Here is a 27,031-nt window from a genome sequence, read left to right as displayed (position 1 = left end):
GCTGGAGCTCGGGGAGCAGAGCCCAGAGGTGACCTCTGGTTGGATCAGAGCTGCTCGTTTTAAATGCCTGTGCCTCTCCTCGTGCTCAGGTGTTTGGTGAGCTGGAAAATCGTGTTGGGTAGGTGCTGCTGGAGGCAAAGGGTTGGCTTCTGCATTGGAAAACAGGGAGGGAGGAGAACTGGAAAACTCCAAACAGCCACAAGAAGAGCAAGCGGGGATGCTCTCCACCTCCTGTGCTGATCCCTGTGCCATAAGAACAAACCCTCTGGAAATCCATCTGCCCAGCTGATGTCCCAGGCATTCACGTTGCTGCTGCTGACCTGGCCAGCATCCGTCCCCCACCTGGCTGAGGACCGGCTCCCTCGTCTTGGGCGCGTGCTGAACATCCACTTGCCGCGGGGCCATGCAGGCTCGTGCCACCTCTACCGAGGGATCCTTTCCACAGGGCATTATTATTTTTTCCCCTCCTTCTTAACTCAGCTCTGCAGCAGCTGCCACGTTACAGTAGAGAAGCACGCGGCCTCGAGCTCCCGCCGCGCAGCCTGGTGCCTGTGGACGGCTCAGGCGGGCAGAGCCTCCCATCTCCAGGGCTCACCGTGACTCCTGCCTTGAGCTCACCTTTGGACCTGCAGCGCTCTTTTCCTGGTCCCACACCTGATGGAGCGTGCAGGGCCACGAGTTGGGACATAGCATGCGGGAGCGTGGCGGTGCCCACGGCTGCAGGCGGGCGTGCGTTGGGAGCTGGCGGGGGCCATGGCTTCATTTGGGAAGCTGACGGAGTACTTCAGCCTGAGGAAGTCGAGGACGGAGCTGCGCACAGAGCGACGGGGCCGGCGCAGCGGGAGCTGCTGCTGTAGTGTCACCGAGTGCAGGTATGGGGTGGCAGCCCCTTCCGTCCTGGAGTGGCTGCAGGGTGGGACTCGTGGTCCTTGGTGCGCTGCTTCCCCGTGCCCTCTGCTATCACTGTGGGCTGGGGATGAGTCGGGAGCTTTGCAAGCAGCATTTCGGTGCTGCCTGGGATGCCGGAGCTTCGGGATGTCTGGTGTCCTGTGTCTCTGCCCAGGGCACGTCTGAGGTGTCGGCGGTGCATCTCGGGTGTCTGCCATGTGACTGCCTGCACGTATACCTGCCTGCTTCTGTCTCCTGCTTTGTGCTGTGCCTCCTCACCCAGCCCCTTGTTACAGTGGCGGGGCTACGCACCGCAATTGTCCTTCTCTCCGTCCTCCTCTCACGCTGTTGCGTATAAAACCCACAGCTACAGAGCCAGCAACAGGTTGCTCCATGGGTGGAGATGGAAGCCTGTGTGCTGGGTGCCCTCCCTGCCTAAGCCTCTGCCTTCTGCAGGGAGAGGTGTGTGATGCTGGGAGCTCACACCCCATGGTGCATGGGAACACATCAATGTTGTTGTGGTTGTTTGTGGGGAAGGGCTATTGCCAGAGCTGACGCACAGCTGCTGTCCCTGCTGTCCCTGTGTGCCAGCCCAGGCAGAGCTGAGCCTGTGCCAGGTGGGGCTGACATGGAAAAACAGCATTGAGATATCCGCTCACCTTCTTCCCTGGTGTCTGAGCTTCTCAGGCTCTGCTAATGGTATTAAGGAGTTGGTGATCTGTTGTTTGGGGCCCTCCTGCTGCTCTCCGCATCACACCAAGCTGGTGAGACACACAGTGCTAGTGCTGCTCCCTTCTTCACTCTGCAATTCCAGAGATATCACCTCTTCCCTGCTCACTCAGAGCATGGCATGTTCTGTCCAGAAGCCTGAAGGTGCTCACGGCTGAGCTGAGAGCACCAGGCAGTGACAAACATGGAAGCCATGAACCCTGGGTTTGGCTGTGCCTGCATGTGGGGATGGTGCTGGCACTGCTGAGCACAAGCATCCCTGGGGTTTGCTCTGTGCACTTTGTAGACGGGGAGCATTTGCCATATAGCTGTTGTGCCAGCAAGAGGGCAGCAAGGTGATGCTGCTGGGGCCCTGCACAATGCCACCGCCCATGCACAGGGTGCTGTGTTCCCAGACCTGGTTACCCGTGTGAAGGGAGATGCTGTGTTGCGTTGCTCTCTCTGGAGCACTAACCATAAAGCAGCACTGCTGGTGTGTGACTCATGTACCAAACTTCCTGGGGTGTTGCTGGGCACAGAAGCGCCAACACTTCCCCAGAACATGAGTGTGGGGCTTCCTGGCGGAGCTCTGCCCCATGGTTCCTGAGAGCAGAAGTTTCCCCACGCAGCCCAGCAGCCCCAGGGCTGACTCCAAGCAAGGGCTGCTCCTGCTGTTGCTGTGTCTGTGCCCTGATGCCATACATCTGCTGATGGGAGTCAAAATAAGCGTTGATCAGACCACGGGATGCTCTCGAAATCAGTGTCTCTGTTCACCGAAGCTCCTTCTTCACTTCTACAAGTCAATGTGGGTGAATGAAACGTGGTGCTCCTGCATCCTAGGCAGTGCCACACCAGGGTGGCCGGACCCCCCAGGGTTGGTGTGGCTCAGGGCGATCGGCTCCAGGTGCTGCTGGGGCTCAGCAAGCAACACCAGCACGCAGGGTGCTGCTTGGTGTTATTAAATTCTAAATATAGTGATCCCACTCATTCTCAGAGGACCTAAAAGATATTAGCAGCGTGTAGTTGTGGTATTAAGTAATAAGCCTGCATTTTTAAATGACACCCACAGAAAAAGCAGGGTTGAGTAAGTCTGCTGGGTCTGGGAATTTGTGCCGTGAGCCAGCAGGGCTCCAACTTGTGCACAGACAGCTAACATAGCAATAGCACCTTCTTGCTCCGTGCTATTGGCCAAACCCTCAAGTGCTCACAGGTGCTGCTCAGCCTCCTCTTTTTATATACCCCAAAGCAACCGAGCACAATCCTGCCAGGAGAACACTGCCTACTGCCCTCGCTGCCTGCCAGCACTGCTCTCAGGTCAGACCAACCTCAGCAGTCGCTGAGAAACCCATTATCTCCATGAAATGCTGCTGGATCCGTTCCCTGCCAGGAGAGCCAGAAGCACCCAGGATCTCCAGCCAGGACATGTCCTATTTCTCTGCTGTGAGCTGCAATGCAGAGCCATGCCGTGGTTCACATCTCCTGTGTTATGTCAGCAGGTGCTCCTCCGCCTTGAGAGGTGCTCCGCTGTGGCACAGCTGCCCACTTCATGAAGCTGAAGGGCTGGCAGGTCTCTGGGCTGGTGCACCTAGCAGGTAGCACCTCCCGGTGCTTGTGATGGACTGGAAAAGTCCACCAGAGCCTCTTAAACAAGCAGTTTATTCTCAGTGACTTTTTGCAGCCTTGTAGGAGTTTTATGGCAGAGCTGAATGTCTGAGCTGCGTGGCTGTGGAGCTGTGCTGGTTTCTGCAGTGTGAGAATCTGCATCATCATAGAGGTGCATTTCTGGAGGCTGCAGTGCTGGGCAAAGGGGCCATGAGCCTGGGCAGGAATGCAGCAGGGGCTGCGTGCAGCCATGTAGGGCTACATTCTCTGCTTTGTTTCCTGGTGCCAGCATCGGTGTGCTCACCTGGTGTTCTGCATGCCTGGCATGGAGGAACAACGTAAGGAAAAGACACGTGCAGTACAGAATAGCTAACTTTCACTTTGTTATTTTTGAACTGAAAGGACTGGACAGCCCCTGGCAAGTTCGTGCTGCTTCCAGAAGTGGATCAGGAAGGAGGAAGGCACAACCACGACTGGCACTTACTGTGTGTGTGTGGTGGAGGCCAGGCTGGATGGGGCCTTGGGCAACCTATCCTAGTATTAAATGTGGAGGTCGGTGGCCCTGCCTGTGGCAGAGGGGTTGGAGATTCATGATCCTTGAGGTCCCTTCCAACCCAGGTCATTCCATGATTTTGTGAGGTACCTCCCAGGCTTTGTCCTGGCTGGAGATCCTGGGTGCTTCTGGCTCTCCTGGCAGGGAACGGATCCAGCAGCATTTCATGGAGATAATGGGTTTCTCAGCGACTGCTGAGGTTGGTCTGACCTGAGAGCAGTGCTGGCAGGCAGCGAGGGCAGTAGGCAGTGTTCTCCTGGCAGGATTGTGCTCGGTTGCTTTGGGGTGTGTAAAAATATCTCTCCAGCTCTGGCAGCAGTTCTGTGCTCAGGCATGTGGTTGTGATGGGGAAGAGGAAGAACTGGCACGTTTTGGGGCTGGAAACTGCACTGAAGGCACAAACCCTGCGTGAGCAGCAGGCAACGGGAGGCGGCTGGGTAAAAATGAAAGCGGGTCTCCCATCTCTGGTTTACAGCCCTGAGAATCCCCATGGCTGCCCAGGGACGTCACGACTGAGCCCTGCCAAATTCCAGTCCCGTGCCCTTCGGTCAGTGCTGGCTGGCGGGGCTGGATTTTAAAAGAGAATGTAAGTGAGGCACTGGGAAATGCTTGAATGTGAGTGAGAAGTTTCCACCTCGCACTGCTCGGAGGTGTTTGTGGCAGCTGTATGTGAGATGTGGTTGCTCCCCAGCTCTGACACCCGCTTCGCTGAGCAGCCAGCAGGACAGCGTGTGGGTGTGTGTGCATCTGCATTATTGCCACGACAGATCAGTGGCACCTATGTAAGAAATAAATAGTAAGACAAAAAGTGATGGACGTGTCCACTGCTGATGCGTGGAAGCGCTCCGTGCTGATGCTGAACCAAGCCAAGCTGGAAATAGCCCTAAATCCCATGTCAGTGACTCAGCCACAGCCTGCTGGGCAGAAGTTAATCCTGCTGAAGTTCCCCGAAGCAGACATTGGTGTCTTTTGGACTCAGCCCCTCTCCCTCGTGCCGGTGGATGGTGTGGGTGCTGGCTGTGGTGGCAGCTCGCAGGGTGCTGTGGGGCTGCACTCTGTGGCCGTCCTGTGCTTGTTCTGCCTGCAGCGGGTGAGCAGAGCCTTGCTGCCTCCATGGCTGTGCTGTATGGCTCTGGGGGTGGTTCTCTGCCCCTCCTGTCCCCGGGCACTGTGTGTGTCCCCAGGGCACTGGGAAGGCTTGCTGCTTCAGAAGGGCTGCAAAAGAGCCCAGGTGCTCTTAGCATCATCCTTTAGGGTCTGGAGGAGTGTTACATCTGAACCCAAGTGATGATGGGCGTGCGCTGGCTTTCTTCTTCTCTGCCCAGCTCCTGAGCTCCTTTTGAAGCTAATTGTTAGGGTGGGGACGGGGTTGGGAGCTGGCTGTGTTCTGCAGAAGCTGAAGCTCATCTTTACTCGGATTAGGCAAAAACCCAACAGTCATCCTTTCGTTTGGTGTGACAGCTGGATGGGCTAGCAGGAAGGGGAAGTTACGCTGGCATTAAGGAGAATTACATATGTAGCATGACTGCAGCAAACTTCTCCGGCAGCGAGCCTTGGCCCTGTGAGTCACGCTTGCTAGAAAGACTGCTTGGTGCCTCATTCACCCACTGTGTTGGCACTGAGTCACAGCTGGGTGGGTGGGCAGGTAGGAAACAGAGGCCCCGGCCGCACACACCGGGGGAAGCGGCTCAATGAGGCTCTGTGAACGCCAACAGCTTCTAATTAAAGCGGCGGGCGGCGAGGGGGAGGCTTGTGAATGGAGCAGGGTGCTGGGCTGCGTCCCCGGCTCACCCCCTGGCTGTGCTGACGCGGCAGGGGGCTGGAGGGCTCGCGGTTGGTTCAGTTTGCTTGTAGTTCTCACTGCTCTGATCCGTCAGCGATAGGTGATAAAGTACATTAATTACATTAATTACTCTGCTGAGTCTGCTCGGCCCGGGTCGGTAATTGGCGAGCGATATCCCTGTCCTTACCTTAACCCTGGAGCCTTTTCCATTCTATTTCCTCCCTCTTTTCCTTCGAGGAGGAGCTCTGTGGTGGGGTCAGGCTGCCCACAGGGAGCTGCTGGTGGTGGCACAGATATTTGTGTCTCACTTTCCAATGGGGCAGAACCTGAGCGCGCTGTTTTGCTCAAGGTACTGCTGACCCAGAGAAGAGCTCTGCGATTGTGTACGAATGTTTACACGGGGGAGAAAAGGCAGGAAGGTCTCAGTGGGTTTCCTTTCACGTTGTTCTGCACTCTGCTCATGCTTTCTTTGCATCTGTTTGGTGGGAACCTCACAACCCAGTGCTGCCGGCCCCTTGGGATGGGGGCAATGCCATTTGGGCAGCCCTGCCCTCACCCTGCATCCACCCCCCTTCATTACAGAGCACTTCTCAGGGATGTTACTGCAGCATTTTGGGAGCATGAATCCGTCCCATTGATCGGGCTTGTGTCCACCTGGCCGCAGTGGGTGCTATTGGTGCTCTGGGGTTCTGGTGCTTCAGATCAAAACCCAGCCTATCTCAGAAGGGGAGGAGGGTTTGAAACAACAACACGCTGTCCAAAACTGTGCTTAGGGATATTTTTTTGGCTAAAATATGAAATGATGACTTTTTGCCGGGGCTCAGCAGACTTAGGGCAGCCTTGCCAATGCTGACCTCAAGGGGTGGAACGCTTGCTCACGCTGCAGAAATGATGGGATTTAAAGCAAACCAGGCTTTCTGCACCGGAGCGTTCAGAGTTTGTGCCCAGCGCGTCTCACCCATGCCTGCAATGTGCTGTATGAGGTGAGCTCAGCTCCATTCTCCTCCTTTGCCCAGGACAAAGCACAGCTCTGCTCTGGCTCTGCCCCATGGCTTCATGGCCACGACTGGGGTGAGACCACCGGGTACCGGGCCAATGGCCACGAGGGTCTGCCCTGTGTGTGGGGGCAGGGGCCAACCTGCCCTGCCGCAGGGTTTGGATGCTCATTGGTTCTCATCTCGGCTCTCCCTGCCTCTCAGCATAAGCTGTTATGTGTCTGACTGAGAGGTTCATGGCTTAAAACAAAGAGCTGCGTGCCATTTTCCGGTTTGCTCCCCCCCTTGAAGCTTTCCCGTTCCCCTGCCGAGCATCCCAGCCGCCTTCAGTATCCTCACTGCTGCACGGGCACCGGGGGGAGCAGCAGCTCCGTGTCCCGTCGTGGTTTGCTGCCGTTGGCCCCGGCTGCCTCCTGTCATTGCCCGGCCGATGGCCCCTGCTGTGCAAAGCTCGTCAGCCCGGAGCGATGGCAGGAGAGGAGCTCTGCAAACCAGCTGGTGGAAATCATGATATTTACCAGCACACAGCTGAGCTTTGGGGGAGGTATTTTTTATAGCTTCACATGTTGGTTGTGGTTTTATTTGTTGGCTGTTTTGTTTTGTTTTTCCTCCCTGAACTTGTGAGCTGAATGCTGTTTTGTTGTGGGGGTTTTTTGTTTGTGTTTTTTTGGTGTTTTGTTTTGCTTTGAATCCGTTATGCAGCCAGCTCAAGGCTGCTGTTGTGTTTTCAGCTCTCCCCTTCGCTCCTCAGCCCCTGGTAGCACCTAGCAGCACAAAGGCAGTTTGGTGGAGGCTCTGCTGGCAGCAGTGTGGGGCTCGGACTGAGCTGCGGTGGTGTCAGAACATCCCCACAGCCTACAGGGGCTGAGCTATCCCTGCTTCATTGGGGCACCACCCGGGTGCTCTGTGGGTCACCCAGATTCATGAGCTCCTGGTTCATGGCAGATTTAGGGGGCGGATGGATGGATTGAGGGCGAGATGGCTGATGGACAGAGGAGGAAGTGCAGCTGTGAGCCCTGTGCTGTCCCATAGGAGGGTTAGTTAGCCTGGGGTCATTCCATCCGTGCCGTGGGGGAGGCAGAGGCTCTGTGTTGCCTCTGAGAACAAGGACAAACCAGCCTGGGCCGTGCTGAGGAGGGGCTTTTGGAGGGTGGTTTCTCCCACATTGAAATAAAAGGGGAGGAAAGGTTTGTGGAGACAGTGCTTGAGTGCTGTCTTTCCCTGGCTGACTTGCATTGGCCTTCTCTCTGCCTCCTTCCCTTTTCTCTCTGCTCAGCCCTTCCCCTCATTCCCTGCAGCAATGAAGCTGTGCGGTGCGGACCTCTCCAGCCAGGACGTGGCTGTGGGGCAGGCACCGGCTTTTCCTTGCTCCAGTGGCTGCTTTGACTGGATGGTTTGCTTTCAATAAATGCCTGAGGAAGCAGCACCTGTGCCCTGGGTGCTGCAGAATGGGTGATGCCGGAGCGGTCTGTGCTGTGCCATCAGCTTGGTGCCACCCGCCCTCACCCTGTGACATTCCCAGAGCTGGAGGCAGAGAACCTGGCAGCGATGGAGCCGGCAAGACTTGCGTATGCACTCTCCTTTCCACCAAGCACTGAACAGCTGCTGTTGATGGGCTGTAGCTGTGCTGATGATGGCTTTTCTAATTGAGCTGTACACTCCCATCAAGGCTCTTTACTAATGGCATGTGGCAGCCTTGGTAACGCACGGCGCTGGGGCCGGCTCACGAAGCGCACGGTGCTGCACGATGTCCCAGCAGCAGCACTGGCTGCTGGCCGTGGCACAATGCACGGTGCATCTCCAGCACTGCCTTTGCTTGGGGATTCAAGTCAGATTCCAGATGGAAACAGGTTAGGGGTTGAAATAGAAATCATTGCAGCAGCAAAGGTCTCCTCCAACAGCACGAGTTCACCCCTTTGACCCTCATGTAGTCCATGTGAGCAGCACAGTAGGTACAAAGCAGCGTTAATGTCCCGCATGCTGATGGTGCTCTGCAGCAAACAGAGCTGCGTGCAGGCACATTTGGAGGAGCACTGAGACTTACGTGCAAGAAAGAAGGAAATATTTGAGGTCTGACAGAATGGCGTGGTGGCAGTGGGATGAGGCACAGAGCTGGAGCGGAGGGCTGGCAGAGCTTTCATTCTCTTGTTCACAATTTGTATCATTTCAGTCCTGGTGCCTCTGGTTTATTTGCTCATTTCTGATTATCCATGTGTCTTAAGATGGACTGGCTGGGAGGTGCTGAGTGCTCGATGTGCTGTTGGTGCTGACTGTGGCTTGCAGCTCAAGAAGCAAATCCCAATCAGAATGCAAAAGGAGAAGGTTTGCCCAAACGGCTGCAGCCTCGCAAGCCGGAGTTGCACTTCGGTGTTGTGCCCCATCCAGGGGCAGCACATGGCAAAGCATCCTGCAGGGAAGGACGTGACTCAAAGCAGCCATCCCTGGACCTGCAGTGAGCCCTGTGTTCTCTCCTTGCAGATCCCTGGACAGAAAGTTGCAGAGGCCGCTCCTGGGGAAGTCCCGGACGCTGCCCAGCATCCCGCAGTCCCCAGTGCTGAGCAGGATTCCCCTCCTCGACTCTGCAGCATTCCGGGAGGCGATGCCGGAGCAGAAGCCCTACCAGAAGCACTCAGCCCCTGATGGCCAGAAGGGCTGCACGGTCCCATCTGCTGGTGAGTGCACGGGGGTCTGCAAACCTCTGTCGAATGCGGCCTGGTTCTCCAGAGGCACTGCCAACCAGGCAAATCCCAGCGCTGCTCCCTATGGAATTGTCCTGCTCCCAGATCTGCCATTCTCGATGATTTTTTTTACCTGCCCATCTCTGAGCCTTTCCTTGGGGCCGTCGTTTAAACTCTTCCATCTTTCGTTACACTGGTGACAAAGCTGAGGGGGGCTCAGGAGGGCACCCCCACTTGGAGATGGTGCTCAGCTCCAGCCCAGCGAGCTGCTGCTCCTCACTCCTTTGAGCTCTGCAGTGGGCCGAGGTGCCTCTGTGCTCTGGCATGCAGTGGTTTCAGGGCACAGCTGGCTGCCTTCCTTGGGGAGCAGGGGCACAGTGGCTGCTCCACCTTCCCGTGCTCCTGCCCTGGGGATGCACTGTGATGGATGCTCCCCACCCGGGGGTTGGGGTTGGCCTTCTTGGCAACTGAGGCTTTTGTCGTGTTCTGCTCTTGCGCTGATCCTGATGAAATACTAATACGGCTGGCCCAGCTGCTCTGAGCAATTTTATTGGCAAAAGCACTGATGGGCAAAGTGTTTCACGCTTCTGGTGCCAGCAGAGTCACGCTGGGGCCATAGGAGTGATGGGGAAGGTGATTAGCACTGAAACAGAGATAAAGCTCGTGAGCCAGGGCTGGCAATCCAGTACAAAATAAAACCCCTACAAAGCAGCTGCCTCTGCCCAACACCCTTTGACTTTTTAAAGATTTTTATTATTTTTTTAATCTAACGCCCTCACTGTCAGACTGCTGCAAGCTACCCAGCAGCTGGCCGAGCCCTGGATTAATTTTAATGCTCTGCAGACTGTGCTTTGTTTCCTGATGCTCCTAATTCTGACGCAGCAGGTCTGGGCGTGGGATGGAGGGCTGTGGATGGTTGCTGTGCCCATGGGGACACGAGGGATGGGATGGCAGTGGCTGTGCGGGGTCAGGGCTGCTCCCTCAGGAGCTTCAGGGCCATTGAGGCAGGGTGGGCAAGGACAGACCTGGATGCACGGTGGAGATCTGAATCCTGGTACAGAGCAAAGCCCCTGGCATTCCTCGGGCAGCCCATACCAGTGCATCAAGGTTGTTTCAGAGAAGAAATGTTTCCTAATATCCAACCCTGTCGCAACTTCAGGTTATTCCCTCTTGTCCTTGTTTTGGAGGAGGTAAGGTCCTGACTTCCTGTGTGTTGCCTCCCTACACCCACTGTACCCGAGCAGGTGACAATTCCAGGGCAGCTCAGCGTGCTCCCAGCCGTCCCACTGTGGGATGTCATGGGGTGGGGGGTGAATGGGGCCGTGGGACGCACGGTGCCCTGCCACTGGGAGCTGCCCCAGCCTTGCAGCCCGATCTGCGTGGGGCTGCTGTGTGGTGGCAGCCAGGGCTGGTCCCGATTGACGTGTTTGTGCCTGGAGTAATCACAGCTTTCAAACAGCCGCTCCTGTGTTGTACGAGCTGACATTTGGAGAGGAGCGGCGCAGCTGATTAAATTCAGAGCAGGGCTAAAAAGAATAATAAAAATAGCTCCTAGGTATTGCACTGCTCTGGGTCGCCTTTGTTGGCAGCTGTAGCCTCTTCCTTTCTCTTCTTCACTCGCCTTCACTCTGGCTGTTTTTCTCCTTAAGGCCTTTATCTGCTTTCAGCTCTGAAGGACTTTGCTCCCCAGCCCTGGTTGCCGTATTGTGCCCCCCAACGCCGGGCTGCTCAGAAAGCCAACAAAGCGGTGCAGCCGCAGGAGCAGGCAGCAGCACCAGCCCTCACCACTGCCTTTGTGCTGCTGGCCTGGGTTTTGCAGGGTTGAGCACGGGGTTGCTTTGTTCATTTGTTCTTGCTTTTGAGAAGCAGTTTGGGCTGCGGGGGGGGGGGGGGGGGGGGGGTGGAAGAGGAAAGTTCACTGTCTGTCAGGCAGCAAGAAGCACGCAGTATCCGTACCTGGGCTGCTTGGGAAGTAGTGATGCTATGGAGATGTCACCTGCGTGCTTTGCCTGTTTTCCCTTTTAGTGCAGCGAGGAGTGCTCGGCACTGTCCCAGCCTTGCGTGCTGCAGTGCTCTGTGCTCTGGGAACGGTGGCCCCAGACCCCAAAGAGCAGTGGATGGGTGGAAACAGTTGAGAGGAGTTTGCCTCGTTGGGCTCTGATGGGCTGGAAGCTGCTGAATGAGGTGGGAACACCTGGGACTTGTGGCAGGGACGTGAACTCCCATGGGGCAGCACCCAGCCCTCGTGCCCTGCGGTGAGATGCATGGAGGAGGTCTGGGTGGGCATCTCCACCCTCATCCTGGGCACGCAACCAGGGGTGAGCACGGCTCTGACGGGGCGGCTGTCCCTCTGTCCCTCTGTCCTCAGGGGACGCCTGGCGGCTGGAGGACGATGGCATGGACCCCCCCGGCGATGCCCCGCTGCAGCCGCAGCTCCGCACGGCGGTGGAGGACGCCCCGTTCAGCCACTTTCGGATGCGTTCCTTCTACATGCGGAAGAGCCTCTCTGTTGACAACCACTTGGGCTCGCTGGGCTACGCCGTGCATCCCGCTGAGACCAAGGCTGAGCGTGTCCGGACCCGGCTGCGGCGGCAGTTTGTGAGTACTTGGGGTGATGCAACCCACCCACGTGGCTTTGCAAAACACTGGCGTGGCAGAGGGTTGGCTGTATGCGTGGATGACAAAACAAAAGACACGTCTCTCTCCGGCCTGATGCTGCTCAGTTTGCCCACACCTGCTATGCTGGGCAGGCTCTGTGGCTCCTAGTCGCAGCACTGCCATAGGGTTGGGTGGCTGCTGCTCACCAGGCAGTGCACAGTGTGGGTATCCCCATCGCCTCACCTGTGGTCGCAACAAAAAGGGGCTCAAGGCAAAAAGGAGTGGGCACTGCTCTGCCTCAACACGCAGCACTTGGGCCTTTCCAAGGGCTCGGGGCTGCAGGGTGTGCAGGGAGCAGCCCTCAGCCCCTGGGGCAGCCCTCCTCCCACTGCTCTGCGGGTGCTGCGCGCTCCCCATCAATGTTTAATGGGCTCTGCATCTTCCCTTTCCCACAGACACCTGATATAGAGCTTTGTGTGGCCTTCCTCCCGCCTCGTTACTGGCTTGGGGTTGTAATGAGGGCTTGGGTGTCCTTGCACTGAAAGGCAGCCGGCGTTGGTTGGAAGTGGATGAGGGCTTTGCTACAATGGGAGCAGAACAGGCGCTGTGCGCCAGTGTAACCTGAAGTGCTGTCAGGCGATCAGCCCAGGCTGGCAGGGCTCACCTGCTGCGAGGCATGGGCAGCTGCAATGCATCTTCATAAACCTGCTGCTCCTGGGTCTGTTTGCTTCCCCCCTTCCCCGAGGAAGGGCTGATCCACCTGCTGGCACAGGCTGGGTCTGGAGGCTGCCCCCTGCAATGTGTGGGGTGCTGCATAGGGCTCATTCCTGCCCCTTGCACTGCATGGACCGCACCACTGAAGGTAGTGGCTTGTGTGCTCCCTGGTGCTGATCCTTCCTGTGGCAAGGACTTTGCAGGAGCTGGTTGGGATCCAGCACTTGGGATCCAGTGAGAGGGAACCCAGAGCTGCTGCCCTATGCTGGGGAAGGCAGTGGCAGTATCGGGAATGGCTATGAGCAGCAGCAGCAGCAATAGCAGCAGCAGGATGTGGGGTCTGAGGGACTGCAGGGTACAGCTGGGGCGGTCCTGCTGTGGGGTAAGTAGTGGGCACTGTGCTCTCTTCCAGCTCTCCGTGCTCTGTGTGTGGTTCTTTTTGGCCTCTGCCTCCATGAGGGCTTTTGCTCGTCGGTTTTGGGGACTTTCAGCTCTCCAGGGTGCATCCACAGGGCTGATAGGAACGCGGCAGGGTTTGTGTATGACTTTTATTTCCTTGTGTCCTTGTTCCTCCGTCCTTGTGGCTGAAAGGTGTTGATGCTGTGGCCGGGTGCAGATGAAGCAGGGTCCCCATTTTGGGGGCTCTACCCAATGGAGGCTTCATATTTGCAGCACTCATCCATGCTTCTCCGCGAGAGGACTTCCTGCAGCTGGCATGGGAGCCCCTGGGGCCTGCACCCTGTGCCCGTGGGGGTATGGGAGCTTTTCCCTTTGGTGCCAGTGCTGGGGGACTCTGTGGGTGCTGCCTGCAGCCCTGCACAGTCTGCAGAGCTGGTGATGGATGGATCTCTGCGAGCCGCAGCCAGTGGCGTGTCTGCCGTCCCACTGCTGGCATGTGATGGATCTGCATGTAGGGATTACTGGAATTTGCATAATTTGAATTTTAAATGAATTCCGATTTCTGTGATTGTCAGAATGAATTTTCTTTCTGACGAGCCTTCCCTTTGCACTGCTCTCAGGCTGCTGACGTTGGCACAGTCCCTGTCTTTGAGAGCTGGGAGCGTTTGGTCACTGCTGTGCCGCTGTCACAGCCACACGTGTCCCTTGGCGTGGGGCACGTGTCAGGCTGGGGCTGTGCAGGGACCCACACTGCGAGGGGCACAACGTGGGGTTGTGGTTTCTGAGTGGTGAGAGCCATCCCTTCCCCATCCCTGTGTTACCCCCACCACTGGATCTTGTCTTGAAGCACGCAAGGACCTGCTGGATCTGTCGGATGCCCACGGTCAGCCCTGCCCTGATTCCATCTGCTGCCCAGAGCTGTGAGTGCTCCGTCCCTGAAGGCGTCTGTGGCTACGGATGGGCTCTGGGCAGCCTGAGCTGGGGGGTACAGGCCATGGCAGGGCTGGGGCTGGGAGATCTTTAGTGTCCTTTCCAACCCGACCGTTCTGTGATTCTTGTTTACAACGTATGCTTCAAGCACAGAAGGAAAAAGAAGGGTTGGAGCCGTTCAGCAGGTGGGTCACCATTCACAAAAGGGCTAAAGAAGGCAGCAAGGGTGCTGCAGAGCTCAGTGGCAGCGTGTGTCTAAGGAAGCACGCGTGGAGGTGGATGAGAGCTGCGCTGCATCATCCCTTGTGCCCATCTGCCCTCGGCACAGCGCTCGCTTGCTGACTGTTGTTCGTCGATGAGTATTCCAATAAAAATTACAAACATAATCAATGATGATGGAATGCTTGCGCCGGGCAGCTGCTCATTCAGAGCACATCCGGCTGAGAACAATCCCGGGGAGTGGGCACTGAGGGGGAGAGACCGGGTGTGAATCACTCGGAGTTGCAGATCAGTGGGGAGCCACGAGTCACAGCCAGCAAACAGGAGCGGGGCACAGCTGCTTCCTGCTCAGACTGACGTGGGCTGAGCTGCAGCAGCATCTTGTGGTGCCCCAGTGCCCAAGCAGGTGTGGGGAAGTCCTGGGAAGGGGCATGCAACCTGCTGGGCTTCTCTCTCATCCCAGTCAAAGGGAGGTGTCTCCCAGATCCAAGCAAGGCTCGTGTGGTGCTCCGGGAGGATGGCATTGAAGATGTGGAGCAGATGCAGCCTAACTCAGCACGCGACCACACCACCTTCCTTTGCATTACTTTTTGCATGGAAGGATGGGTCTGGGTGCACTGGGGTGCCTCGCTGTGTGCTGAACACCCACCTCTGAAGCAGAGCAGCACCAAGCACGCATCATCTCCTGGGCACTGAGCAGCAGCACAGGCAGGCCGTGCTGCAGGTGCTTTGGTCTGTGTGTGCAAACACGGCTCAGGGCTTTGCAAGGGGAGTTCTGCTTAGTGGTGCCAGCCAGCACACTGTGCTCATCAGCTGTTTCCACCAGGGTTGGACTTGGTTTCAGTAACATCAATGGAGTTGTATTTTTCTTTTGCTTTAAATGCCACTTGCAGCACCAGTGTTCTGGCCCTGGGGACCTTCGGTCACAGCCAGAGTGCGTTCCTGCTTCAGAAGGAAGGTTTGGGGGTTGGAAATGTCCCAGGATTCCAAAGGGAGAGTGCCTCTGGGACCCACTCACTGATATTCACGCAGCACTTGGTACAGGACAAGAGCACACAGTGTTTGCATATTGCCTGCATATGCTGTTCTGTTGGGTGTGAGAGCCCTGGATGAGCAGCGTATGGGCGTACAGTCTATGGTGGTGCCTGAAACAGTGGGATAAACAGGAGAGTCCCTGGGCTTGAAATGGGAAGGGCTTTATTGCTGACACAGACTTTGGTTTGAGGGCTGCCATTCTGCAGGTGGGGTGTTGGTGGGAGCTTGTGTCAAGGCTCAGGGCTCCCTCCTACAAGGGCAAGTGCGGGTTGGATTTGCTCCTAACTTGCAAAATGCTGGGAAATGGCCTCTAGATCCCACATGTCCCAGCCCCAAGAACAAAGCATTCCATCTCCCATGAATCCACACTGTTTGCTCCCTCTCCTGGCTTGGTGCTGTGCAGGAGCAGTGGGGCTGCGGGTGCAGCAAGGACACCTGGCCCTGTACTGGCAGGGCTGGAGCAGGGGCAGGATCTGGTCATGGTGAGGAGGTCCTGGTGTGCCACCACTGCCTGTCCCCTCCTAGTGGCTGTGTGATGGTGGCAGTGGCCGTGCACCTTCCACCTGGGTCCCTCTGGTGTCCGCATCCTGGCAGCCAGGGCTGCTCCTGGTGGTCCCAAAGGGCACAGCCGGGTGTCTTTTGCCATCCTGATTTCTTCTCATTTCTTTTTTGACAGCAGGAATGGCTCCGTGGTTGCACATCCTTGCATCCCAGCCTGCTCGCTGCTCAGACCAGATGTAATAGGTCACATTTGCTGCTGGTCACAGGGCCTCTTGTTCCTCCTGTGGCACTTTCTCATGTGTGCCTTGGTAGACGTGCTGTCTTATTCTTTTTAAAAACTCTCTCACAGTTTCTCCCCCAGACACCAGACAGCACACCTGGCTGCTGCGCTGTCTTCATGTGCTCAGAGCTCACAGCCTGCAGATGTGGGGCTCTGAGCAGTGCCCCGCATGCCTGATGAAATGGGGCAGCTCTCTGCAAAGCACCTTCCCTGCAAGCAGCTCCCTGCGGTGAGATGCTTGCGAGCCTTTTGCACATCATGGTGGTTTCAAGGATCAGGCCTCAAGGATGTGCCAGCTGGATGGGCAGCAGAGCTAGCAGCCACTGAGGGCAGTGTCCGTCCACAGGTAACACTTTGCACTGGATGAGCTGCGTGTGCAGCAGAGTGCATTGTGCTGCTCTCCCACGCTGGGCTGCAGGCAGGCATGCAGTAGCAGCACTGTGCTGCAAGAGGTCTCTGCAGCACTGCACTTCAGGGTGCTGCCGCACGCCTATCGGCGGCCCTCGCGCTGCTCGCACCCTTCCTTCCCCAGCTCTGCAGGAAGGGAGAGGGTTTGTTTGCCCTATCCCTTCCCTTGTTGAAGAGATCTGAGTTCTCCCCACCTTCACACCCTCGTGTTCTTGTGTCCGAGTGCAGTGAGGGAGGGTAGGAGGGCAACGGTCATGTCTGAACAGCACTAATGAGAGCTGTTGGGCTCTGTGGGGCTGTCTGCTCTTCCCTGCAGCTGTGCCCAGAGCAGAGCTGTGCCCTCCACTGCTGCCTTCCAGCAGAGCCATGAAGGTGGGACTGCAGTAGAATGGCCCCAGTGCCCCTAGGAGCATCCATCTGCTGCTGCCCTTGGCCAGCTCTGATCCCCTGACCTGGAGCTGTCTGCATGCTGGGCTTCACTGAACCCCAGCAAGTGATTTTGGGGATGTTGTAGGCAGAATCTCTAGCTGAATAGAGAGTTGCATTGCAAAATCACCAACTTACTTGTCTGTGCCATCTCTGTTTGCAGCCTCTGCGGGAGTTGAGCAGCATCAGAGCTGATTTCAGCCCCAGCTTCTGGCTGCCCTCCAGCATGATGGCAGCACAGCCATCACCTTGCTGCACCGGCTGCTTGTTCTGCTGGCACCCGCAGGGTGATGGCAGCTCTTATTTGCATTGCTGTGCAGCACTGTGCACCTGTACCCTGGCGGTGGGCACACACTGGGCAACGCAAGGTCTCTCTGGGTGCAGCCTGGGATGGGATCAGCTCCTCAGGCAGAGGTGTTCTGCTGGGGACACCTCCCCAACCTGCTGGAGGGGACAGCTGTGCCTGCACTGGGTGCATGCTGTGCTCTCTGCAGACCCTGCCCTTGCTGGGAGGCTGCTGGTGCCATCCTGAGCTCCTTGGGAGCACAGGGAAGCAGAGTTCTGAGAGTCATAGAGCATCCCAAGGTGGAAGGGACACGTAATGGTCATCGAGTCCTGCAGGTTTCTCCGTGGGGACATCGGAGACTGGAGATTAGCAGAGCGTTTCCGGCGGGCGCAGGACGATGTCTGGGGTCAGGTGTCACCTCGCTCTGACGGCAACGGCAGCCCTGCCCTGTTGGGAAGGGTGGAAAAAGAAAGGATCCTGAAACCTAAGAGCTGTTTTGCTATTTACTTTGGTTCTGTTTTTCCTCCAAGAATAGAAACAAAGACGGTGGATTTGCATCACCAGGAGCAACTTGAGGAGGAAGGAGGAAGCGGCGGGGCCTCATTAGTGGCAGGAATGTGCTGGCGAGGAGGGCTTGGTGACAGGGGAGGCGGTTTGACCCGGGGCTCCCATTAGCATTTCGGTCATCTCACTTCTCCGCTCTCACGTTTTATTTTTTTAATGACCAGTTTGGAGGCTTTGGAAAGAAGAGCCAGTTTCTACAAGGGAATGTTTGCAGAGGCAGAAATAGCTCAGGCTTCTGCAGATGGTGACAATGTTCAGCTTGTAGATCTTCATGCTTCTCGGCACAGGGTGTATCCTGCATGGCGAGGGTTTTCCAAGCTCTTCTGGGCACTTAGAGATGGCAATATGAAAGCCAGTGTCCCGGAGTGACCCTGCATGTGCCCCATTCCGCTGTGTGCTGGTGCTTCTGTTGGAGCTCCTGGAGAGAGGGAGGAATGTTGTGAAGGGGCCACTGTGTGGAGATGTGCATAGGGCACTGTGGGGCTGTGCTGGAGGTGGGACAGCTCATCCCCCATTTGACTGCAGCAGTGATGGCATCGCCAGGGGAGGAGGCACACGTGTGGTCTGCGGGGTGGGAGTGGGCAGAGCACAGCTGAGCCTGGCTTTGGTTCATGCTGCATCCCCTCTGGCAGCAGTCTTTCCCACTTGAGAGCTGGGCTCTCTGTTTCGTGGTTGGATTCTTCTTTCAGAGTCCAGCCCACAGCTCAGCTCTTTCATTTCAGGTTTTTGTTCACGGTGTCATTTACTGTTCCTTGTGGCCACTGAAGGTACTTCCAATGAGCATCTGTGGCATCAATTGCAGAGTTGTAGGTTGTGCAGGGTGCTCAGGTGGTAAGACAGGGACATGGCAGGGAAAAATAGAGCCCAGTGCTGACCTGAGAGGGAGCTCCTTCTGCATGCAGACCTTTGTGCAGGGTAAGAAGGCCCGGCTCTTTGGACCTGGGGTGGAGGCTGTGGATGCTCAGATAGACACAGCCCTTTCTGCTGCCCCCCCACCTCCCTGGGAGCCACTCTGGCACTTTTTCTCCAACACAGAGAGCTGTTGGACACCCTTAAATATTGCCCTGAGGGCTCTGCCCACACCACCAGCCCTGCTGGAAGCAGAACCCCCTGCTGCCAAGCATGCAGCCCTGCGTGGGGCTGTGCTGTGGCTCATGGCGCTGTTCTTCATCACCCCAATGGAACACCACTGTCAGCAGCCCAGCAGCAAGCTGCCTCTTTCTGTTACCACAGTCTGTGCAGACAGCATTTAGATCAGCAGGGAAGGCAAATGATGCTGGATGGTGGACATGAGAGGCTTTATCTGCAGGTTCTGTTGGCGCAGGCTCCATCTTTGTGTATTCTTGGTTTTGTTTGGTGGTTCCCATCACACACATGAGCTCGGGCTCTGTTGGGGTGGAGACGTGGCTCCTTTCTCCGGGAGCATCCAACGCTCATCACTCCCCCCTTCCCTCCCCAAAATAGTGATTGTTCCTCGAAAGCAGAGCAGTGCCACTGGAATGTTAATTGGGGCCCTGAATACCCGCGGTCCCCTTTGCCTCTTAACGAGCAAATTGAATTTATTTGGGCACTGACAGCCCCTCGCCCCCTCCCCCTGGGCAAGACTGAAGCGCCCATTGTGCACTCTGCATCGGGATTTGCTGCCATTTGTTTCAGGGACCCTTTTTTTTAAGAAAGGCGATTTCAGGGGCTGGGGGATGACGGGACCCTTTCTCATACTGTGGGCTGTGCGGGGTGGGGGTGGGCAGGCAGCAGGGCTGTCAGTGCTGCGCTGATGCGGGCATCGCGCTGCGCTGACCCACACAGACGCCGGGGTGACTGTTCTTCTGCCCCTGCATTCCATGTGGTTCCCCATCACGGTGAGCCCCGCTGTGCCCCACAGCCGTCCTGCTGACCTCCTCCTGTTGGCTGACACCCTCCGTGTCCCTCCTGCCCGTCTCTGTGTCGGACCACCGGCAGCGTGAGGGCTGTGTTTGGGTTGGACGCCGTGAGTGTGAGCACGACGAGGGGATCAGCTGGCCGAGCCTCTTTGGAGCTGTTTATTTTGACACTGAATTTGTCATACGCTCTCCAGGCGCTGTTGTGGCCCCACGGTGCCCTGTTCTGGTGCAGGGCCCCACACCCTCAGTGGGTAAACCTGTCGTCTCTCATCATGTGAGGCTGGGAGATGAGGAGCTGCACTGTGACCAGCCCCATGCCCAACCCTGTGCCCAGCTCCTGCTCTTTTCATTGCACGAGTAAAATCATCCCTTCTGCAAGGCAGCCCTTAGGAAGCTCTGCTAGGTCCTGTTGGTGCTTTGCACTGCTCTGCCTCGATTTCTGCTGCATGCCAGCTGCTCAACGTGCCCATTCAGCACTGCAGCAGAGAGCAGAGCTGGTGTGTGCAAAGGGGCACTTGGCAGCAGCCAGCACGGCCCTGCAGGGATGGGGTTTGTGCACGAAGGGGCTGCCCAGACCCTGGCAGCAGCCAGCCCAACAGAATGCTCCCTCTGCCCACCTTGCGTATGGCGACTTGCTGTTGTTTGTTTGTTGCCCATTTGTGTATTCATGAGTGAACCTGCAGCTGTGCGGGATTTGGAGTGGATTAGAATGATGAGAGATATGGTCTTTATAAATAAAGAAATCATTTTGCCCACACTTCGCATTCATGCCCTTTCAAAGGGTCTCAATGCGAGGCAGATTTGGGGCTGGGCCGTGCAGACCCCTTTATTTCCATGGCAGACATGGCTGTGATGACGTGGGAGGAAGGGGCAGTGTGTGAAACGCTCTGAAAGTTTCTGATGGTGTCAAAGCCTGCCATTTAAATTGGGACTTTCATGCTGGAAAAGAATTGAAAAAGGGAAGATGGGCGTGAAAATCGGTGCTGAGGGCCTCTGTCCATCCATGGCGTCCCTGTCAGAGCTTCACCTCCTTCCCCAGCCCTGCTTCTCGTCCTGCCAGCATCTAATCCTCTGCAGTGGCATCCGAGTGTTGCCATGGAAACCACAGTCCCCGCCTGGGTGCTGTGTGCATCCACACTGCCATGCTGGGAACCCGGTCTGGCTCCATGCAGCCTCTGTTCCCCAGGCGAGGCTCTGTGTCTCTAAGGTAGGGTTCTTTTGGCAAATGATCCCACAGCTCATCATGAAGCCCCCAAAGTGTCTCCAGCTGTGCATGAGTTCCAGAGAGAGGTGCCCTGCAGAGCCCCAGGGATGCTTAGGACCTCTCCTTTGGGTACTTTGCCAGCTCCTGGTCCCTTCCCGAGGTGGTGATGGGGATGGCAGTGCAGCTTTGGGTTTTGGGTGGTGCTGTGTGGAGCCATGGGCTGGGCTTGTGGTCCTCGTGGATCCCTTCCCACTCAGGATGCCGTGGTTCTGAAGATGCCGTGTGTCAGTTCCCATGGGGGAAACGATCTGTTCGCCTGATGACAAAGCAAACGACTGGATGGGAACGCAAGTCACAGGGGAGGCAGGGCAATGCAGAACTGGGCCTTGTAGTTGAAAGCCAAGCAGATGATAGCTGTGCATTCATCCACCTGATTTACACGGAACCATAAAACGTCAGCATTTCACAATAAGGACTGTTGACAAAGCATCCGCTAAGCCCTCAGCAGCAAAAACATCCCTTGCATTAGAAGCAGGGCATGCATTGTGGCAAAGGCACGCCGAGTAATCCTCTAAGCTAATTTTTTCTCCCCCTCCTTAAGCAGCACATTTAGAAGATAAAGTGGAAGAGGCAATATTGCTAAGAGGTCTGCTTCCGGAGGGAAGAGCTGTGGGATGCAGTGCACCTCTGTGTGGGACCACAGCATTCCCCACAGCGCAGTGATGGCAGTGCTGTGGGGTTGGGGGGCTCTGCGCCCGCTTTGCTTGGTGAGGATTGCGCACCTCATCTGCACAGGAGCTGCAGGCAGAGCAAAGTGGGCTTAATTGCCAATCCAGATGAGATAAAGTCGTTTTTACAGAGATTTATGGGCATAATAAACTGTTCAGGGAGATTTATGACACATCTAGCTGTGATCAGTGAACCTTTAAAAGGTTTATTGGACACGGATATTGCCTGCCACGGACGAGTCCCGTGTGGTGGTGCAGCAGTTGCATTCATTCTGACACTGGTTTGGGGTATTTCAGTTTGATCCTTTCGTTTGCCAGCTGTGTATCCAACCTAAATTTCCTCTCTTGTGGTTTATGCCATTCTCCCTCCCATAGTCCCTGTCACTATCACACTGTGTAAAGAGTCGGTCCCCCTCCTGTTCATAAGCTCCCTTTAAGCACTGGAAGCCCGCAATGAGGTCTCCCTGCAGCCTTCTCCTCGCCATGCTGCACACCCTGGCACCTCAGCCTGTCTCCATAGCAGAGCTGCTCCAACCTCCAAGCATCTTCATCACCTCCCCTGGCCCCGCTGCAACAGCTCCCACCTTTCCTGTGCTGGGCCCCAGGCCTGGATGCAGCTGGGGGCTCCAAGGGCAGAGCAGAGGGGGGACGTGGCCTACAAGATGTTTCTCTTTGCAATAAGCAACGAGTGTATGAGATGCTGAGTGTCTGCTGTGCTGTGCCGAGGGTTCGGCGCGTGCCTTGTAAGGAAACATTGCGGTGGTTTGCTTTTCTCATGTTGTCACGTCTCCCTTCAGTTAGAGGATAAATGCTAATCCCGCAGGCACCCCGCAGCCAGGCGCTGCCTGCCATGTCTTATCTCCTGTCTCTGCGCCATTGGAACAACTGCACAACACCCTCAAGTTTAAAACAAACATAGGCGGAAAACGGTCCCTCTGGATATATTAGAGCTGACCAGCAAATGTGCATTTCATTACCCAAAGTATGCTGGTAGACCCAGCGGAGCGTGCGAGCCAAGGGAAGCGGACCTGAGCGAAGCTCTGGTACATGATAAAATGGGAAAAGTGTTTTTTTCCAGCCCTCCTCTCACTCTCCAGATTCCTGGGTTAGGATGTGCATAGCTGAGGGAAGCCCAGGTGCCAGGGTAGGGTTGGTTGGCATGCTGCTCCTCTCCGCTCAGTGCTCGGATGCGAGTGGGTGCTGTGTATGGCCACACTGTGTGGTCCGGACCCAGCCAAGGTTCCAGCACAATGGAGACACTGCATTCCTCCCTTGGATCCAGCGGAGAGGAAGAGAAGGAAGAGGAAAGCTCACAGCACAGGGCAGAACTCAGTGGTGCAGAGGGGCTGTGCTGGAGGTGACCCTCTGCCACCCGTGGTCCCCAATGGCAGCACGTACCCCAGTGGGTAAGGCTCCTGGGTTAGCCCATCTGCACGGCCACGTCTCAGAAGAGGGCTGAGGGCAGCCAACACTCCGTTCACGCACTGCTGGGGCTGAGTTACACACAGCAGGGCTCCCTCCCCATCCCTTCCTGGTGGGCTTGGCACCGGCACCGCTCGCCTTTCCCAGTGGGATTTCAGAGGCGTCCGCCAGTGTTGATGCTATCTCCTGGTGCCTGGCAGCGTTTTGCTGGCCGAGTCCAAGCCCTGTGCTGGCCTTTGATGTGCAGAGCTGATCTCTGTGGGCTCCAAAGAGCTGCACAGCAAAGAGGTGTGTGAAGAGTTGTGTTGGTTTTTTTTTTCTTTTAAGAGAAAGTCTTTGGCGCTGGATGCCGGCTCAGCGGTTGGGTTTGGTCATAGGGAAAAACAAAACCAGGGAGCAGGCAGGGGAGCACCGCCTTGCTGTGTTGCCGAGAAGGCAGAGGTAAAGGAAAACTCCAGTGCAGGTGCCTGCACATGGAGGTTGTGTCTCAATCCCTTCCCATGTCAACGCACTGAAGCCCCACTGCTGATGGCAATGCCAGCCTGTATCCGCATGCGCTCCTCTCTCTGCACTGATGTCCCCATGCTGAAGGGCAGTGGGGGACATGGTGCTGCTTCCCTGCCTTCCCAAGAGGTGTTTCCCTCCAGGCAGGGCACAGCATCACCTTGGCATCTGGCCCACCTTCTATGGGGACCCACCGTCCTGGAGCTGTGGGGCAGGAATGCATTGGGCTGTGCTGAAGCTGAGGTCCCACGGGTGCTGCAAATTGTGCACCAGCAGCTGCGTGTGGGGCACACACTGGTGTTGTCAGACAGCGAGTGGGATGGGCTTCATTTGCTCAGCCTTCTCAGTGGGCCCATGGCTTCTCTGTGCTGGGTACCTGCTGCAGGTGGCTGTTAGCTGAGGTCACTGAGAACTGGGTCACTTTTGGCCGCATATAAACCGATTTGCAAATCCTGTGCATCAGCACAAACTCCATTGCTGGGTGGCAGGCAGCGAGCTGTCCCAAACCAGCAGTTGTCACACTGCACATTCGTCACGCAGGGTGCAGAACTGACAAAGCACTTCTCAGTGCTCGCCTGCAGGAAGTGATAAGGCGGCGATCTGCACTCCTTAGCGGTTCTATTCCAAGTGAATTACCGTAAGATTCACTACATACAGATGTATATATCTCAGTGTATCCTTGTACTTACACCCCCAAACTTCCTGGTTCTGTGCCACCCCCACCTGCCTGCACCGGTGCCCGCTGTTGTGCCGTACAGCCCTGCTCTGTGAGCCTGGCAGTGCCAGCAGGAGGTGCTGTGCTCTTGCTTTTGCTTTTGCAAGGAGGTTTCTGGCCCAGGAGTGCCCAGAGTTTCTGGTTACTTTTCTGCTGTCTGTGTGGCAGTCACGCTAAAATGTGTTGGATAGGAACAGGAGGAGGAGGAATGGTGGGTTGCTTTCCCAAATTAATGCTCCAGTGGAGGGCAGAGCTGGAGAAGGGACGTGCCCGGTGCACTGGGAGCTAAACGTGATGGTGGCAGCAGGGAGAAGTAGTGGAGCACTGAGGGTAGCAGAGCAGGCAGATGGCTTGTGGGGTCTGGTGAGGGTCCCACTGGCTTGTGCTGGGGAAGTTTGGCAGCCCCAGCTGCTTCTCAAGGCCTCGCTGTGGCCCTGGACACGTTGTACCTGCTGCTTCTTGTGCTGTTGTGCCAGGATCAACCTGTGCAATATGGGTGCATCCCCAGCAGCCTGTCCATGGCTCTACTCCTGCGTGCTGTGATGGAAAGGGAAAGGTGTAACCACTGAACCGGTCTGGGGATGCAACAATCATCCTTCCTTCTCCCTGTTTCCTCCTTTCCCTTCCTCTGGCCCATCCGTCCCCTCTGCAGCCCATTCCGCTGGGGGACAACACAGATCTTTCACACTGCCGTGGGTCTGCTGAGTTCAGGTCACTGCATGCCAGCATAGATTGCCAGGACTGATGGCAAACCAGGGCTTGTAGTCTGGCTCCTCCTGTCCGCATCCCCCCAATTCTGGGCAGTGCCACCACAGTGCAGAGCTCACCTTTCCCAGAGGTGTGAGATCAGAGTACAGCAGTGGCTGTGGGCTGAACCAGGGTGTCCATGCCTGCATGCAGGGAGGTCCCAGCATCCTCTCCCTGACTGATTCCCAAATGCCCTCATTCCTCATATTTTACTGCTTTTGCTTCCCATCTGCACCTCCTGCCCCTCCTTGCTCTGGGCAGAAAAGTGAACACAGAGCTGCGACCACAGCAGGGAGAGGCAGAGGCCGCTCACCAGCCTGGGGTCCGGTCCATTGCTTAGGGTTTCCCCTCACAAATACACTGCACACAGAACGCCCTGATGCGGCACAAAGCTGGGGCAGGGTAGAAAAGGGATTTCAGCAAGGGACACCGATGGCAAAGGCAGTCCTGGAGGCTCCATGCGCGTTGGCATCTCGTGGGGAAGTGAGCTCAGTGTCCTGCCCAGACCACACGGACAGCACAGGCAGACGCTGAGGCTCCAGGTGCTGCGAGCCCGGCTTTGACTCAGCCGTCTGCGCTGCCGGCGGGGAGCTCCCTCTGCGAGTCTGTGTTGGTTTTAATTCATCATCCTCCCTCCGAAAGTTTGTACATAGCTGCCTGTGCTACAAGGCGGTGTTTGAGCAAGGGAAGCTGCGTCTCGCTGGGTGTGTTATCCTACAGAAATATCTTTCTATAAATAAACAGATAAAGGGATTGCTGCTGCAGGGCGGCCCTGCAAACGAGAGCTCTCGGTGTGTCTGCAAAGCCTCTTGTATAAAGGCACCCATTCAACAAATGAAGTGCCTGTCTGGGCTGTGTGTGCGGTGCCCCGGGGGGGTGGGTGATGGGGGATTTGTCCCCGGTGTTGGGGACAGGGCTGGCACTGGGGGCTCGGGCAGAGCAGAGATGTGGGTGACAGCATCGCATGGGGGAAAGGGCATCTGCTGGCATGCTTTGGTGCACGAGGAGCTGTTCTGTTGGGCTCACTGTTTTCCCCATCCTGGTTTGCAGAGGTGTAATGGTGGCTGTGGTTTAGGGATTTGGACTGCCTGGGCCGTGGCTTGAGTGCAGTCATGTCCCAGATCTACAAAGATGTCGTGTTTGCTTTGCGGTCCAGAGGATGAAGGGGTATGAGTGCGGTGCTCTGTTCTCATCACCGTCGCTGATGGTTCAGAGCACACAGGGAAATCCAGTTCTGCACTGAGAAACAGCAGTCTGGGGGTAGTTCAGAGAGGAAGAATGATGACATTTCTTCTGGAGATGTCCAAGCCAGTTCTGCTTCTCCACTCAGTGCTTCTGCTTCTCCATTCAGTGCTGCTGCTTGTGCTGCTGCAAAATGGAAGTGATGCCCTCACCTCTGCCTGCAGCAGAGCCTGGGCACCAGTTACAGGCCAGCTCTGAACCAGGAGAGCTGATTGCTCCTGGTCTGGCCCTGCTTGTGTGTCTGCCTGTCTGTGTGTCTGCCTGTCTGTCTGTCTACCCACAGAGCAGCATTCTCACATCATGCTGTGGGTGCTCAGAGTCAGCGCTGCGCCATGCTCATCCCACCCAGCATGTTCCGACCTCGTAGGGTCACCTCACCGTGGGGTGACATGAAGGACAGCTTTCCTCCTGCATCCACACACCCTTTTGGAAGCAGCCGTGTGGGCAAACCAGAATATCAGTCTGTAAGCAGCATCTCTCTGTGGCTCCGTGGGTCGGAGTGGCTCTCCCCAGCTGCTCTTCCCCAGCTGAACATCTTTGGTTGCTCTTCCCCAGCTGAACATCTTTGGTTTGGGGCAGGGAGAAGAAGGCACACGGGGAGCTCATTCTGCTCCTTTTTGTGTGTCCCCAAGCGCGCTCTTCAAGCAGTGGGGAGGGAGATATAACGTTTTTTCTTCTACTGGTGCCATGTAGGGCAGGAAGAAACAACTTCTGAGCTCGCTGCTGGTGCCAGCAGTGCAGAGGAGCTGAGCTCACTGCCCTCCAGCTCCCGGAGCATTGGCCGTTCCTAAAGGCAGAAATCCATCCGTGGCAGCATGCAGTGCTGTGGGAGCAGCATGATTTCCAATTGCCTGGTGCAGAGGCAAAGGGTCCGGGGGGCAGCTGAGCCCAACCACCCACCCACAGCTGTGGGATAGGGCAGGGGGAACCTTCTTGTTGGCATCATTGTGTGGGGTAAAGGGAAAGTCAGCGCTCCCCCCCCCCCCCATCCCAAGGATTTAAACCCAGGCTTTAGAAGAGGA

At 56.5% G+C, this 27,031-nt stretch overlaps 1 protein-coding gene across 1 annotated transcript in view; it reads left to right on the top strand.

Annotated features, from left to right (window-relative positions):
• Nucleotides 1-753: 753 nt before the first annotated feature.
• Nucleotides 754-27,031, top strand: part of LOC306952264 (ankyrin repeat and fibronectin type-III domain-containing protein 1-like) — a gene marked incomplete at both ends in the record, with an annotated part of 97,259 nt that continues 70,981 nt past the window's right edge. The window contains 3 exons of the mRNA XM_079542934.1: nucleotides 754-872; nucleotides 9,008-9,201; nucleotides 11,576-11,805. Of these exons, the coding sequence (XP_079399060.1) occupies nucleotides 754-872; nucleotides 9,008-9,201; nucleotides 11,576-11,805 (543 nt within the window). The remainder of the gene's footprint in view (nucleotides 873-9,007; nucleotides 9,202-11,575; nucleotides 11,806-27,031) is intronic.

The sequence above is a fragment of the Tetrao urogallus genome (genome assembly GCF_951394365.1).
Source record: "Tetrao urogallus genome assembly, chromosome: 15".
In the NCBI taxonomy this organism is placed as follows: domain Eukaryota; kingdom Metazoa; phylum Chordata; class Aves; order Galliformes; family Phasianidae; genus Tetrao; species Tetrao urogallus.
This window is presented reverse-complemented; position numbering and strand designations above follow the sequence as displayed.